The sequence below is a fragment of the Monodelphis domestica genome, chromosome 6 (genome assembly GCF_027887165.1).
Source record: "Monodelphis domestica isolate mMonDom1 chromosome 6, mMonDom1.pri, whole genome shotgun sequence".
Lineage (NCBI taxonomy): Eukaryota > Metazoa > Chordata > Mammalia > Didelphimorphia > Didelphidae > Monodelphis > Monodelphis domestica.
Window position 1 is genome coordinate 15,374,447 of NC_077232.1, and position 18,013 is coordinate 15,392,459.

Consider the following 18,013-nt stretch of genomic DNA (forward strand, 5'->3'; position numbering starts at 1 on the left):
TTATTTTGGTTTTCAGGTCCTATCCCTATTTCCAAATAAATTCCGAAAAGGAAAAGCTAATCTCTTCCTCATTTGTAGAAATGTATTGTCTCAGAGCTGTCATCTCTCACCACACACTGATATTCTTCTCTTCTAAACATGATATTTGTTTGTTTCCTTAATTTGGTGAATTATTTCCTTATAAAACCCTATTGACAGATCAAAGAGGAAGGAATGGGAAATAAAGAAATTAACTAGCCCTTTCCATTCCCAGAGGCAGTTGAATTGGATTTTGAAATCTAAAAAGATTTTCAAAAACAAGGAATGACTTCTGGGAAACTACTTCTTCAACTATTGTGGTATATAAAAAATAATTGTTTTATGTATGGGGCTAATTCATTTTACTTCTGCTTCTCAACTAACTATAATCATTTGTAGTTGGTCCACAAACAATTGAATTATTAAATATAGACACCAGTTGTCTCTTATTACATTTAATGTCTATTTTTTTTATCTGAATAAAAGTATTGCTCTGTCTTGACATGTAGTTTTTGGTCATTTTGTAAAAAAAAATTATTATTTCATTTCTATAATGTTTATTGTTATTTTGTTAATGCAACATTCTAATAGCACATTCTCTTACATTTTAATGTTCTTAAAATGTGTCTAATTCTTGGGGAAGATTACTTTTTTTATTATCCTCCACACTGTGATCTTGATTTTTGTGTTTCTCAGACTATATATTATGGGATTCATGAATGGAGGTAATATTGTATAGGTCATTGCAATCAGAAGATTCTGGATTGGGGATGTATCTGAGAGGGGGCCTAGAACTGAGATTACACCAGCAAGGGCAAATAAGATGAAGATAATCAACTGAGGAGAACAGGTAGATAAAGCTTTGTAGCGTCCTTCCACAGAGGGCATTTTAAGTACAGTAGAGAAGATATAGGTATAGGATATAATTAAAAAAACAAAGCAGAATAAAAGTAAAGTTGCACTACTAGCAAGGAGCACATACTCAGTATCACAAACCTCAGAGGATGAGACCTTCAAGACATGAGGGATATCACAAAAAAACTGATGGATCACATTGGATCCTGAGAAAGGTAAGCGGAACATGTTCCCTGTATGTAGAGCTGAATAGACACACCCAGTGAGCCATGAACTGGTTGCCATACAAAAGCACCGGGATGGGGTCATAATTATTTCATAGTGCAGAGGTTGACAGATTGCCACAAAGCGATCATAGGACATAGATACAAGCAAAGCAATCTCTGTTGCTGCAAAGAAGGTAAGGAAAAATATCTGAAAGGCACAACCAAGCAAAGAAATGGTTTGACTTTTTGTCAAGGAATTCACAATGAATTTGGGAAGAGTGACTGAGATGCAGCCAACATCCAACAAGGACAAGTTACTCAGAAAAAAATACATTGGAGAATGAAGGTGTGGGTCAGTGACAATGGCAGTGATACTGAGAAAATTACCCATTAGGGCTCCCATATAAATCAATAGGAATAGCACAGCATGTAAGACCTGTACCTCCCGGATGCTGGAATACTCCATGAGGAAGAATTCCATGATGATCGTGAAATTATCCATGTCTGTTTTTGTCCCATAATTCATCTTGAAACAACATGAGTAGAGGATATGATATTCTAAAAGAAGAGAGTAAATAAAAACATCTAATTACATAGAAAGTTATAGAATTATACATTCCAAATAACTCTGTCACAAAGGCAATTGGAACATATTTAAAAATCTGTGTTCCTGTCAAGTTGGGAGCAGAACTGGCAATGCTAAACATGGACATGACGGTCCTATAATAGAGTCCTGTTTGTTCTAGAAATATTTTAAAAGAATATAAATATATATTCAAGAGTATGAGAGAACAGATCTTATCAGTATTCTCAATATCATTAATATAATCAATATCAACAATCTTATCAATATCAGTACATAACTATTAGCTAGTTTAATTTTGCTAATAATTTGTCAAAGATATAGAGAAAGTACTGAGTAGCATAGCTTAGGAAGGAAATATGTTTTCAGCTCAATGGAATTTTTAGTGGCTTTGATCATATAAGTTAAAGGAATGGCTTAAAGAAAATCATATCACAAATCTAAAGTCTGAGTCATCTTATAAATGGGATGCTAAAAAAATCAAATTAACCATTGTAGGGAAATTAGTTAAAATTTGACTATCTTATATTTAGTAAGGGCTTAATAAATATCTTTAATTTGAATTAAGAGATACACATCATCATAGCGGCCATTTCCAAATATCAGTAGCATTAGATGGTAATGGAGAGAAAGAAGGCTTTAGTGTTGGGAGAAATGGATTAATTTTTTTTTTTCTGAGACATGTTCAGAGTAGTAAGTAAATCACTCATTCTCTCAGAACTTAACTTTCTTCAAACATGTACTCAAGATAATACTTATAGTTGCACACATTAAAAGTCTGATTAAAATAAAGTTTCTTGAAGACTTTAAGGTTAAATATGAATGATTTAGCTTTATTAAAATATAATTGTTTTCAGAATATTAATGACAGATCAATGCACAAGTAGCAAAGATTGTGGGTAGTCAAGAATCAGACTCTAGTCTCTTGGTTCCCATCTCTTTCCAATACCCTTCTCTTGAAATATTTCAACAACTTTTATTCTATAATCATTTGTGGGGAAAACCACTGTCTTTCTATTTATTTACTCCCCACCCCCATTTTAGGTTAAGTAGGTCATAATGAACAATTAGTTACTCCAAAGAGATGGGAACTGATACCTCAATTTTGATGAAGCTGACAACTACTTTTTTTTTTGGACTTTTTAGCATAAGGCCTGATACTGAGCAGGTTTTTAACATTTGTTTATTTACCAAACAATATTTATAGCAGTTCAGTAATTGTTTTCTTTTTTATATGATAGTTGTCTTTTTTCTTGTGCTTATGATGACATCTTTCACTAATCAAAGGTAGTCTCTCTTGATTTTAGCATACTTGTCTTGTCAAAGACAGGGTAAAAAAGATAGAAATTAGCCTCAGAATATTTTGGCATAAAAGATAATTATTCTAATATATAGCTATTTTGTCTTGTATTCCAGCTCTTCCATTTATCTTCACTTTACACCATTTCCCTATTTTAAGTCCAGAACATATCATATTAGAAGATTATGCTAGGTGATCTTTAAAAAACCTACAAACTCTAACACCCATGATTCTTGTGGTCTCCATATACATTGTATTTTAATAAGAGTGTAGTTCTAATGATCCATTGCTTTGATGGTAAACTGCTATAAAAGAGAATCAACATAGGATATAGATTGAAAACTACTGCCCATTTGCCTTTCAGAGGACAAAAAACCTCCTACTTCCCAAAATTTAGTAAACTGTGTTGTGCATATGTTGAACAAAGGATGGAAAGGATTTTCCAATTGAAGATTTTCCCCACATTGCCAGTTGTTTAATTTACTGAATATTTTTCATTTGTTATGTTCAAGACACTGAATAAAATAAATTTCAGCCTGAAGGTATCCAATCAGAATTCTTTTTACCCTTTTTTTATGTTTATCATTTTTTTCATCTTGGCAAAACTGATCAGCTATGAGTTCTTTTTGGCAGCATCCAGGAGGAATAAAGACTAGTTTAGGAGTGGAGCTACCCAAGACAAAAATTCTGCTGTAGAATATAATCAATACCACAACACTGATGTGGGTTGAAATGTCCCACAAACCCTGCCAAGTAGCTGAATACCATCAAAAAATATTGGAAAAATAACTAGGTCATTAGTAAGGGGCTGCCTTTCATATAAGACATGATTTGCTTAGATTCACAACTATGAAAAAAGTCCTAGCATTAGTCTTTAGACAATCTATGTCAGCAAGTACAGGTGGTTCAGTTTCCCAGTCAGACAGGACTAGGTTTAAACAAAGCTCAATTTCCATACTCATTGTCTTTCCTAGAATATGTGCAGAAAAGAGCAAAACTTAACCTAAAGTTGCCCCATGGTAATTATCATAGCATTAGCATCACACTTACTTTTAGGTTGCCCCCTTTCCCCAGGGGTAAACAATTAACCAGGAGTAAAGTCAAGCAGAACAAAGTGGACCATTGATAAAGTGATATCAATTCCCTGGAGCAACAACTGCCCAAACAAATTACCCTTTCCTTAGCAACTAATGGATATAGAAAGCATCCTTAAAACTCCTATCCACCTTTTACTCTCTTATTTTTACTCTCTCAACTTTTACTATCTTATCCTGTACTCTTATCCTTTACTCCCTCACTCTCTACCTCTACTTTTCACACCTCCTTTACCTCCTTCTCTTCCCTTATTTAATTACATTACTAGCTACTCTACTGTATTTTTCTCATAATAAAGCTCATTTCCTTCAAATGGAATCAGTTTAATCATCAATCAATTCTTTGAACAAGATCCAATTAGCATTCACCACATCAATATTCCAAATCCTAATTCATTACTGTAACCTTGCATATTCAGAGGACAACCTTCCTTAAAATTGCATAAAGGGGCACAGATTCTCTCTCCACCTTTTCTGAACTTATTTGACCTCTGAAATGCAATTGCCCATTTATTTCTGAGCAACCAGATCAAGTTTTATTAGTTAGAATACCTACTCCAACCTAGTGGCTGGATCCCATTGAATGCACTTACTCCTGCCTTAAACAGGCATCCAAACACACATAAATGCCCACATTATGCATGATCAAATCCAAAAAGTCCTAGGGTTTAAAATTATGATTTATAATCAATTCGCAGCACTGATGCTTACTTACTGCTTGACTTTGGTCTAGTCACCTAATCTCCATGGGCCTCACTTTCCTCCTCTATAAGATAAGGGAAATAAACTAGATGTGTTCTGATGTACCTTCTAGATTTATGACTTGAATTTGTACGGCTTATGTATAGCTTAATGACTAAGAGATGTGTATAACATCAGCAAGATCTCTGAACTTCATTTTTCAGGAAGAAAATAAGAAGGGACCTTGATGCTTTGTTTATTTCTTATACACACCCATTTAGATTTTCAATGATATCAAAATGGGAACCATCCTGTCTATTTAGGCTCTTGGAAATGGATTCCATCCCTAATATCTTGAGTCTCCATAAGATGTAGATGATGAATAATGGGGGACTTGGAAGGAGTCAATTACTCACTATTAACATTTGACTTTCAAATGGAATCACAAGATCATATCTATCATTGCTTTAAAGGTCATGTGGTCCATTCTCTAACTTTGAGGCAGCCTAAACAAGTTCCGTAGGGTGGCATAACTTAGTGTGTAACAAAGTCAGTCTATAACTATGTGTTCTGATTTTAAATTTAATATCTTGTCCTCTTGATTTGCTCTAAGATATAGCCATAATTAATTTCTCTGAATTTTCAAATTTTCTGACATTTCCCTTGGATATAACTAGAATGAGGAATAGCATATTTATGGCCAAAAAAGATATTATTTTATTAATTATAGTAACCATATTTAAATTTTTTCACCTTTATTAATAAATTAAAACTATTTGTTTTATTTGTCTGGTTTCATTGGTAGTCTTCCAGGTGGTTTTTAAACTTCTCTAAAATGTGTTTCATCTCTAAGGACACTGTAAATACATATTTCTAATAAATGTATAAACTTGTTCATCCCAAACTTTGTTCATAAACTTTGACTTTATTAATTTAATTGATCAATATTTGATGTATTCTTTACTTTAAAGAAAACAAATTGTCACATATTTTGCAGTTTGTGCTGTCAAGACAGTTTTCTCCTATACTACCTAAATGATTTTGAATTTTTAAACCTATTTTTCTTAAGTTTTCATTATGTATAATTTTGGACCTCAGGAAATACATACATTAAAGCCACAGGAAAAAAATTCTGAGGTAATAAAAATGGTAGAATTTTATTCATACTTGCCATTTTAATTTATACATAATCATTTTGTACTTAAACAAAGGAAAGAGTGTTAATATTTTATATATATTCTTCCCTAAAATAGTGATAATAATAATTATCCTATGATGCTGATAATTGAGATCCTAAATAGAAAAAGCTTTTTTTCCTTATCTTTCCTAAGACTTAGCACAATGCTAGCCACATAATATGTATTTCAAAAATACTTATTAATTAATTATTAATAAATTATTGGGTACATTGCCAGGCTTGATGTTAGGAAGAATAATCCTTCTAAATTCAAATATGACCTCATTTACTTCCAAGCTTTGTGGCCCTGAGTAAGTCTGCTTGCCTCAGTTTCTCTTCTGTAAAATCATCTGGAGAATGAAATGGCAAAGGACTATAGGATCTTTGTCAAGAACACCACAGATTGGGTCACTAGGCTTAAGACGAGACTAAAATGACTGAATATCAACCCAAGGATTTTATGAGAAAAGAAAGTTACAAGGAGAGAAAACCTTTCTTAGGAGGAAACTCTACAACTTTATAGCAACTGATTTACAGTTTTAGTTGTCTGCAGCATAGAGAGATTAGATGACTTGCCTAAAGGCACAAATTTAATTTGTGTAAGAAACCTGGATTTAAATCCAAATCTTCCTCATCTCAAGCCATCATTGTAGTTATTGTTATGCTTTTATAAAAACAAAAACAAACATTCAAAATGATAGCAGCATTAACGTTAATGATAGTAAAGCAGGGATATTTATAATTATGTTCCAGCACATGTTCATAATAATTTGAACTTCTAAAAACACTTTCTTCACTGGAATTCATTTAATATTGTGTTTTTCATAACACTGTGAGATTTTATCCCATTTTGTTTAGATAGAAGAGGGAGGTACAAAGAGATGAAGTATAAGCATTAGACCTAAAACCCAGGTGTCCTTATTCCTTCTAAAATTATTTTGGCAATAATATCATTTTGAAATATACATTTCTGGAATGCAGTGAAAATATTTTGAGAAATTTAGGCACCTCGTTTCACCCCATTTCACTTAGCTACAATGTTGTACATTGATGGTTGTCCTGTATAGAGGTGAAATCTGTTTTAGAAGGATGAAAGTGTAACAATTATAGTAACAATAGTAGCAATATCAATAGAAAAACATTATAACTTATAGTTATCAAAATCAAGTCTCTAAGTAGCCATATTAGGTAAAATCCCCATTTCAAGGAGATGAACCTGAAGCTCAGAGAGATTCAATTACTAATCCTTATTCATGCATCTACTTTCTCTTAATAAAGGATTAGACTGAAGATGTCCTTAATTCAAGCCTCCCACCTTAGATATTGCACCACACCACAGTAAATCTCTAAATGGTAACTACTCTGGTAGAGATAAAAATCAGAAGACAGAATACACTCCAATCAACAGGCAAGATGACCAGTCATAAAGTTGGAAAAAATATATCTGAATAATGTCTGTGTGTCTCTCTTCCCTTTCTTTGCACACAGGCACACAAACACATGCACAAATATACATTCATCTATATGTATATGCATGTATATGTATATACATGATATATAAATATAGATAAGGATGTATAGACTTTCCCCCTTACCTACTCATAAGGAATAGACAGGATCCACAGATTATCTCTATTCCAGACAATTTAATTTAGTTTTCATATGGATTTTCAGAGAAGGGGAGCATAAACTGAATCATAGGAAGCTATTGGTTTTACTGAAATATTGGTGATTCTTAAGTGAGAAGATTTATATTTCCAAATGACCATTGGAGGACTGCTTTCTGAAGTCCCTGGAGAACCCAGAGTTGTTGTCCTTTTCTTCTTAATCATAGATTCTTTGGCCTTTCCCTTGAGTTTAATTAGGTAAGATACACATTCTTTTATAAATAACATGGGGAAAAGACATGTCAAGTATAAGTCATTTATAATCCAGGAAGGACTTCCATGTGATTTTTGACCTTGTCCAAAATATGGGTATCACACTTGATTTCTGTTAAATGCATGTCTTACTACATATTTTGATCTATTAGTGATTGAAAGTAAAAAGTATAAATATATACATGTGTGTGTTATTAATGCACATCTGTTCCTATATATATGTGTGTATATGATTGATTGTTATCCTTCATACTCAAAGAGGAAGGACCAAAATTACATCATTATCTTGGGATCAATGTATAGTTTGTCCAAGTGTTGCTTATCAAACCCATATGAGCTGTGAAACCTCTACCATAGATGTGGGAGCAAAATTCCCATATTAAAATTTGAGATGCATATTTCTCTAAATTTGCACATTTTCTATTTCTTTTGAACTAACAAAATTCTACTTTACTCATAGACTACAATGTCTTCTTTGATATGTGCTTGCCATGGTGGATGGTCCTGTGTCAATATCTACTCAATACCAGAATTCCAGAATTTTTGCAGAAGTAAGTATGGACATGAGAATATATTATGCATATTTATATATTTATCTATAAATATATACATATATGGATGAGTTTATGCAGAGATAATTTATATAGTCCACATATATACATATGAAGTATGTGTGTGTGTGTGTGTGTATATATATATATATATATAGAGAGAGAGAGAGAGAGAGAGAGAGAAAGAGAGAGAGAGAAAGAGAGAGAGAGAGAGAAAGAAGACTTATTTATCAATTGATTGATTTAAATGGAGCACCAAAATCTACTCTGAAAACTATGTTTTTGGCCATAGGAAAGGGATACACATGTTACTGCGAAAATATGGTTTCAAGAGTTTTAATTGCCAAAACTGTAAAGATAAATTTTAGTGTCTTGATTTTATATTAAAAATAAAGTGGTCGCCATGGGAAAAATTCCCAAATATGAAATACTCACGTCAGCTGGATTTTATGGAGATTTTAATTATTACAAATTAAGGAATTAAGAAAAAGAGAAAGAGACTGAGTAAATGGAAATAATAGGAAAGGCTAGGGCCTTCTGGCCTAGGCCTTTCTCTTTAAGAGAGAAACTAAGTCAGTCTTTAGTCACTCACCACAAGATCCTTCCAAGCAAAACTCTAGTGTTCAGAGACCTAGCTACTCCAACTAGTCCAAGCTCCAATTCAGCTGAATGCTGAATTAAGTTCGAGGCCTCAAACTCCTTCCTTTTAAAGAAAATTTTCTCCTATGTCATCTCCCCTAAATTTTCACATCTACGAATCACAGTAGATGTTTTTTCCTAGGACTGCCCATTCTTGGTTTTTAGTTCTCACCTTCTCTGGGTAGATTATATCTTCTGAGTACTTCACACCTCTTTGCTAATGTTGTCCCTTGTAAATTGCCTGACCTTTTACTGATTAATTTGACCTTCATGGGTACTTAGCACCCTTTTGTATGTATTATATCTAAAAATAGACCTAGCTTAAGGGCTTGGCCTCACTTTAAGTATGGGTTGGGAACTTTTTCCTTGTTCAGTAAGGAGTTTTACAACTTTATCTTCCCCTAAAGTATGCCTAAGTATGGGTGGAGTAATGTTAGAGTTCCTAATACATTCCTGACCAAGTACCTTCATTGTTTAAATGTGGAATAACCTTAACCAAATGTTCTAAGGTAGAGTCTGAGAAATTTTTAAGATTCATACACATGAATGAGATCCCATTGTTTGACTTGTTTTAACAAAAATCTATTGATTACATAAAGAAAACATAATGCTACCTTTAACCTTTGTGAACAAAAAATCTATTTCCTTATGTCTCACTTCATTTCCTCCACTATGACATAGCATGCAATATGGCTTCCTCAGAAAGCTTTTTCATGCCATTTAATTTCATAAGGTTGGCTGACTAGGTATGTTATGTTTATAATGTAATCAATATTCTGGTGCTCAGCTATAAAGAGATAATGATAATTTTATATTTAGTGAATGATTAACTGAATAAAAAGCATTTTCACATTCATCATCTCATATTCTTCATTTGGTATGGCATTTAAATCATTTAAGTATGAAAATATATCTTAGACCAGAGTAAATTTGAAGAGGAAGGAGATAAGACAAAAACATAAAAAAATGATAGAATATGTGTTAATTAAAGGGCATAGTGGACAGCCACATTGACTTGAGCAGGAACAACAGGGTAAAGAGAATGATAAATAGAAGAAAATAGTATGGAGGGAAATATGCAGTCCTAATAACTGTAATTTGAATGGGATCAACTCACCTTTAAAACTGAAGCTGATAGAAAAATTTATTAAAGGCATGAATCTAAGAATATGCTCTTTATAAAAAAATATCCTTGAAGCAGAGACACACATAGGTAAATAAGGAGCTGGAGCAGAATCAATTATGTTTCAACTGAAGTAAGAATGACAACAATAGGAATCATGATCTTGTGGGTAAAAAAAAAAAAGAAAAAATAGTCCTAATTGAAAGAGACAATCAGAGAAATAGATCTTGCTAAAAGGTAATCTAGACATAAAGTAAAATCAATATGAAATATACACACACTGTGAATTTTAAAACTACTCCACCCTACTCAGACCTTACTTTAGAAAATTTGATTTAGCTATTTCCTGATTGTAACAATGCAGATACTTGATCAGAATTGTCTTGGGAACTTTTCATTGCTCTACCCTACTTAGTCTAACAAGGTCACTAATGTCTGCACCCATACTTAAGCATTAAGTATCTAGGAGGATGGCCTTTGATAGACATGTGCAGAAAGAGCTGATAGACCCCTGGGCTGTCCTAAGTCAAACTAAGCTACCATTGGTATAGATAAGATGCAGGAAAGTGACATAAAACCATTTATATAAGGCATGTCACTTCCTCCCTTTACTCCCTTTCCCCAGTGAGGTGGATCTGGCTGATCACTTCCTGTGAGCAGCCTGGGCACCAGTTTGATCCTAGAAGTTAGCCTGGAGTAGCTCTCTCTGACAGTTTCCTTAAGACAATCACATGGTGAGTGATAAGACTGACTTCATTTTCTGTTGGGCTCAGGGAGGCCTTTGGGCCAAGGCCTTTAACTCCTACCTGGCTCAGCCTGAACTGGAGCAGTTTAAATTAACTCTTTCATCTCCCTTTCTCTTTTCCTTAATTCCTTCTCTACATATTGATTAAAATCACCATAGTTTCCAGCTGATTTGGATATTTTATTATTTGGGATTTTCCCTGGTGACCAAATTAATTTAGATTTTTAAGTCACAATGCTAATATTATCCTTTACAACACCAAATTGAAGACTATCCAAACATCCAAAGGAAAGGTTAAATGAGGAGTACACATCTTCACCCCACAACATTTATATTTAAAAATAGAGAACTAGTAAGAAGAAAATTATTTTCCCCTCAACTGTACTTATTAATCTTATACATACTTAAAGCAAATTGAGTTCATGAAAACAAAGCAAAGAAACAACATAGCACTTCAGATTTAGAATGTGAAACAGAACAATTCATTATTTTCCAACCCCCACTCTACTGTAAAATCCTTATTAAGCCAGGTTTGGATTAAAAAACAAACAAACATCTACTCTTATTTTTTGTTTTTATTTTGTATTTTAAACTCAGTGATCTCTGACTTTAGTGGGAATTGGTAGTTAATATCATCCATGTGAGTAAACTCATCATAAACTGGGAAATAGCCATCTACATAGGCGGCATTAGTATGCACTAGCTCCAAAGAAATAGCACTTTATTATTGGAGTAAATTGTGTTTATTTATAGAGATATGTAGGGGGTTTATGTGTGCATCTGTGTAGAATATCTCTTTAAAAAATGTGAATCTAGATATAATTTCTTTTAGTTATTTACCCTTTTTTTAACTTTGCTTTCATAAAAGCTGAAATCATTCACCATTCCCTTAAATTCTATTTCAGAGCTTGGGTAGTGGGAATTGTGCTCCTACAAAGGGAGTACAACCATTGCTACCTTTTGTGCATTCTCAGAAATGCATTAATTATGATCAAGAAGGTTTAACCTTAGTTACCTCCACCTTTAGCGGTAGGTGTTAAGACCTACTGTATTGAGCTCAGAAATACACAAATGTTGTGGTTTTCTGATAGTAAGTTATGACTGAAAAAGTGAGACAGAATACTTAAACCAAAGCCAGTTATAGGGAGTATTCTCTTCCTGACGTCCACCTTCACCTCAGTACTACAAAGAAACTGCAGTGCATAGTGAGCAACCCAATGCATTGTCTCTAACATTTCACAGAAGGTCTCTGTGCTTAATGTATGTCTGGCCTTTCTTGGCTCTACGGATGGGGTCTGGTCTAGAGGAGTTTCATACTACTTCTATAAGGCTTTTCCTTCTAAATAATTGAACATAACAATGAATGTAGATTTGTGAAAACACCAAGAAATAAACTGATTTATTCTAATTGTATGTGAGGACATTAATTGTTTTTCAACTTTCCATTCAAGCTTTTTTGGGTATTAACGTTTTTTGCTATTGAATACCAAAGGACTTCCATTTGTTTCTACTTTCCCTTTGCCCTAAAAGTATCAACATTGACTTTCAGTTTGACTGTGTTGCAAATACTTAGTTTGCTGTAATTTTTCTGTAAACATGATTGCCGTGTTCAGTTTTGCTGTAAACTGACTAACCATATGATGCACTGTTGATGTTTTCTGATGTGTACTTGATAAAAGTGATGAAATAAAGCTTAAAATATTTTTAAAAAGGAAGTCCCAATGAGCCAAACTTCCTCTTCTGAAAAGCCTCCTCTAACTCCATGTGTCTCTGATTCAATTTACATTTCATATATTTCCCTTGTGATCAACTACAGTTACTATTTCAAGATGGAAAGCATATTAATATCAAGGCTGGCATTATCTGGCAAAAAATTATGTAAAATTGAGTCAGTCTCAAATTGGTGATAGGTGAAATCATGGACATGGATGAAATCATTAAGGAAGAAAAGTGAAAGCAGGAATGGTGTTGGGAATAGATTTCAGCAACTCTGTTATACCCCCTCCCTTTTTGCATAGTGACCTTCCTTATCTTTTAGGAAAAAGGAAGGGATGTTAGTAAATAAAACATAAAAAGGGAGGTTTAAAAGTTAGGAGACTTTGAAGAGTGACTCAAGCCTGGTGAGTTATTGGTTTTTTTCTTATCTATGTAAATGAAAAAATAAATGAAATTATTCATTTCCCTTCTTTTTGGTATACTATTTCTGTTCTTTGGGGGTTTTTTGTTGATTATAGAGGACTCAAGTGCGTAACACAGTGCCTGGCACATAGAAGGCAAATTAATAGATTGATTTTTATCTTCTTTGCTCCAGTACCTCTTATATTTTGGCTACATCGCTTCTTGAATGAATGATTTTTTTTCATCTTTCTAATGATAGATGTCTAGGTAAGTATGCCATGAAGGACAAGCAGTTTGTAAAAAATTGTTGAAACATGTTTAGAATGGAATGAAAGTATGCTTCATATTCCAGAATAATCCTTTTCCTCACAGTTTGGTCAGAAGAAGGGAATCTACATGGAATGTAACAAGTTCAATATTGCCTCTCACTGTGTGTAGTAGGGCTAGGATTACACCAAGGCGTCTAGTCTAGTTCCACAAGTAGTCCTGGGGGGCTGCACCCCAACTTTCAGGAACCCTAAAATGGACCATGTCAGCATTAATATTTTTTTACTTCTGCTATAGTGGATCCTTCCTTTATTGTCACTTTCGTATTGTCTGCCCTATCCCTTCCACTACACTTCCTGGATTTTGGTACCTTTGTACCCTTTAAAGAACCTCCATCAGGGCCCCTGAAGCTTGACTCACCAGATCATGGACGTGTGCTATAGTTTGAAGAGACCTACAAGAACAAGTGAATGCAGTTCAGTTTGGAAGTTGACAAGTGTAGACATGTGTATGAGCATGGGCTGCCTCCCCCCTTCAGAGCATCAGAGAATCACCCTTTGCCTGAGAACTGAAGGATGAACCAGAACATAGACAACTTACCAGAGACACCGCAGTTTATTTTCTCTTTTGACAGGCTGCCCAAGGAGAGACAAAGGGGCCCAAGTTACAAATGAAGCAGGTCAGAAATTCTGTGCTGGTCATCACTCAGATCCAGGCTTATGAGTATTGTCAAAAGGAAAGAACACAAAGCTACCAGAGGAGGTAAAATAAAGGTCTTCATTCAAAATAGAAAGATATATCTGGGAAGCTGCCCAGAATCTCAGGCCTGGGACTACCAGAGGACTACAGAATGCACTGTGCTTATGTAGATTTCGGAGGAGGAGGAAGAGCTTTTGCCTTGCCACTCACTTGGGACCTGCACTAGCCTCAGTCTACACTGACTGGCAGAGGCCCAGATGCTCTGGCCAAAGAATGAGGTACTTGGGAGTAGCCTAGATACAAAAGGAGAAACCAAGAAAACACAAAGGGTACTTAAGACTTCATAATACCTGCTAATCCCATCTCAAGTAATCAAGGGGTACTTAAGTGTTTGTAGTTCAGTCTGAGACAAGGGTCAGCATAATGGGAGCTGACAGTGGGCACTAAGGAAATAGGAATAGGACCCTCACACCCTGACATCTTGCATTTCTCACTAGTTAGCACTAGTTAAATATCACTTGCCAATGATGAGACCTCAATGATGAGAATTATCCTGGAACTAAAGAATTGGGGGTTAGATTTATACCTCAAGTAATATATGAAATGAAGGACAACTAACTGGTTACATAGATGCTTGGGGAAGACATCATAGCCTCAAGTTAGGGGATTTGGGAGAGGCAGGCCTAAACACAGAAATAGAAACTAAGAAATGTTTCTTTAGATTTGACTACATTCACCACTCCTATTCAGGGTGCTCAGTGGGTGCTTGATGGTCTACTGTTCCATCTGGGATGCAGTACAGTGAGAGAGTTTCTTAAAGGAAGTTCCTGTGGGCCAAGGGTAAATTTGGATGGGGAGAGAAAAAACAGAACCATCCTGGAGGTACCTTTGTTTAAACATAACTCCTGTTAATCAAGGAATTCCATCCATTCTTTTGATGGCATTGTTAATCAAACCAAGGGGTTCAGGTCATAATAATTCACTGTAAATATTACCACTCGTGGGATGAACCTCTGTGCAGTCAATAAATTATCACTTCATTCATTTTCCCAAAAAAGGTTTAGGGAGCTAATTTTTGGGGGTGGTAGAGTATTGGTGTTATTATTCACATTTTGAGGCTAACTACTATGTCATCTTGCACATATAACCATATAAAAGCATGTTCTTTAGTTTTTTGGTGCTTTCAAGGATGGATATTTCCTAGTTAGGGAAAAAAATCTTCCTGAGCATCTTGCCCATGGCAGCTATGACCTTCTTGTTCCTCAGGCTGTAGATGATAGGGTTTATCAATGGGGGCAATATTGCATAGACCATTGCAACAAAAAGGTTTTGAATAGGTGATGTGTCTGATGTATCCCCGAGAACTGCAATCATTATAGAAATGAGAAATAAGATGAGGATCATCAACTGAGGGGAACAGGTCGAAATGGCCTTGTATCGACCTTCCACAGAAGGAATCTTGAGCACATTGGAAAAGATGCGCACATAGGATGCAATTAAAAAAGCAAAGGAAGATAACAAAAAACATAAACTTGCTATAATTAATACAAACTCTGTCTGATACACACCAGAGGCTGAGACTTTCAAGACATGAGGGATATCACAGAAAAATTGGTGGATCACATTGGAGCCGGAGAAGGGCAGGCGAAACATGTTCCCAGTGTGTACAGCAGAATAAATCAGCCCACTGAGCCATGAGCCAGCTGCTGCCCAAAGACAACGAGATGGCATCATGATGAGGCCATAGTGTAGAGGGTGGCAAATGGCCACAAAGCGGTCATAGGACATGGCCACTAACAAAGCAAACTCTGTTGCTGCAAAGAAGAGACAGAAGAAGACCTGAGCAGTACAGCCAAGGAGGGTGATGGTTTGACTGCCAATCAAAGAATTTATGATGAACTTAGGAAGGGTGACTGAGATGTTGCAGATATCCAACAAGGATAAGTTGCTCAGAAAAAAATACATAGGAGAGTGAAGGTGTGGGTCAATAAGAATTGCAGCAATGGTGAGTAGATTACCCATCATGGTAGCCAGGTATATCAGCAGGAACAACACAGCATGTAAGACCTGCAGCTCCCATACTCTGGAAAACTCCATGAGGAGGAATTCAGTGATGACTGAGAAGTTGCCCATCCCTGATTGGGTGCTGCAATTTAACTAGAATCAAACATCACTATGAATAACAGAAATGTAGTGTTGAAATGGAAGAGAGAATTAAAATAATTGTTCAAATAGAAAATCCATCCAAATAAATCCAGCCCATTAAACCTGAACTTTGAAGCAAATTCACACATATTTTAAAATTCACACAAATTCACACATATTTTAAACAGAGGTTAGAGGAGGAATAATATGGTTTAGATGCATTTAATAGTTCTGGTAATGTTTGATATCTTTAGCTTTACAAAATGATCCTACTTTTTGTAGTGTACAAAGCTATAGACAGCAGCAAAGATTATACTTGGTGCACTTTACGAAGGTGAATACTGCCACTACAAACATGATAAAGAGAAGGACTTGTATTACCACCATGGGGAACATGAATTTTGTGAGTGTGTATATATGTTTTTTTGTGTGTGTATATACACCCAGATCTATATATATATATATATATATATATATATATATATATATATATATATATATATAGGGGAGGGACTGGTGGAGGGAGAGACAGAGAGAGACAGATAGAATGAGAAAGAGAGAGAGAGAGACAGTGAGAGAGAGAAGGACAGAGACAGAAAGAAACAGAGATAGAGAGAGATAGAGAGAGACAGAGACAGAGGCCCAAAAGGCAGAGGAAAATTATGCTTAGGATAAAAAATGCATAGGGTTTATGGAAGAAAGTAGTTAAAATTGATCAAGTATTATATAAAAGTAAGAAATTTTTATTGATAATATTCTTTCAGACTTGATTGAGTTCCAAACTAGTTCGATTTTTTGCACAAAGTAATGAAGCTCATTCAGAGTAAAATCAGAATTTGAAACCAAATCTCTTGGTTGGAAATCTACAATATCCCTGTTACAGAAAAAAAATGAGAACTGCACATATCTAAGAAATTAATCAATTCTCTGTCCCCTATGCAAATATTCAGCATAGAATATCTATATATTTGGTTAAGGATGAAAGAAATAATAAGAGGTTAAAATAATCTCTGGCAAGATACTTCTTATACATTTGTGTGTTTCCATTACTAACCCCATCTGTGCAGTCCAACAGTTTTGTACTGAACAGGTATTTTAAGAACACGGATTCTGAGTTAATGAATCAACAATGGAGCAACGTTTGACTGCTAAAATGTGATGCATCATTTTTGCTAACACTGTCCACATTGGAGATTTTGTTTAATATAAGGGAAGAAAGGATATTTCCAATATGTTCCCCAAAATTTGAATGGCTAGCAGCAGCTATTTAACCTTCATTCTAAGGATATCATGCCTGAATAAGAAGTTCCCTTTTTGCCCACCCTCAGTGATATTTACTCTTTACATAAGGTGAATCAGCTTTCTCCCTATTTCTTTGGAGAGCATTTTCCCTTCCTTAGACTAGATCTAGCTTGAGGCTTATGTCTGACTTCCACCTCAGTCAAATATCAAATGACAGAACTAAGATTTATCAAGATATTAATTTAATAGTTAATTGTATCCCTCCCTATTTATTGAACCCTTAGGTTCACCTTTATATCCCTAATATGTGGACATCAGAGGCGATATCTATAAAATTATGGGTTTAAAGGATATTATCTGGACTTCCTCTACCAGAGCTAGCATTTATGATTCCAATGATTTCTGAATATTATTTCTTGCTATGTGAAAGGAGTCCATTTCTCCAGATCATCCACTGTTGAGATGAACTACTGGAAGACAATTTGACAATGAAAAGGAACAAGGACTCGTGTTTTTATTTTTTACTTTTACAGGGAGCTTCTTGGAAAAGCAAACTATGTCTTCCAATACTGATAGGCTTCTTCTCTGGTGCTAATGGCCTAAATTTTCTCCATAGCATTGAGTGTTTAAGTGTCTCATTCAGAGTTATAGTTCGTTTCAAAGGAACAACTTGGACTTTGATTTCCATTA

General features: G+C 34.8%; 2 protein-coding genes across 2 annotated transcripts; both read right to left on the reverse strand.

Annotated features, from left to right (window-relative positions):
- Positions 1 to 645: 645 nt before the first annotated feature.
- Positions 646 to 1,581, reverse strand: LOC100028631 (olfactory receptor 14I1-like). Its single transcript, XM_001378578.3, has one exon. The coding sequence runs from the start codon at positions 1,579 to 1,581 to the stop codon at positions 646 to 648; it is 936 nt and encodes a 311-aa protein (XP_001378615.3).
- Positions 1,582 to 15,136: 13,555 nt separating this feature from the next.
- On the reverse strand, positions 15,137 to 16,069 carry LOC100028613 (olfactory receptor 14I1-like). Its single transcript, XM_001378566.3, has one exon. The coding sequence runs from the start codon at positions 16,067 to 16,069 to the stop codon at positions 15,137 to 15,139; it is 933 nt and encodes a 310-aa protein (XP_001378603.3).
- Between the last annotated feature and the right edge of the window lie 1,944 nt (positions 16,070 to 18,013).

Coding starts and splice junctions, on each gene's coding strand:
- LOC100028631 (XM_001378578.3), bottom strand. CDS start 1,581: ATGGATAATTTCACGATCATCATGGAATTCTTCCTCATGGAGTATTCC.
- LOC100028613 (XM_001378566.3), bottom strand. CDS start 16,069: ATGGGCAACTTCTCAGTCATCACTGAATTCCTCCTCATGGAGTTTTCC.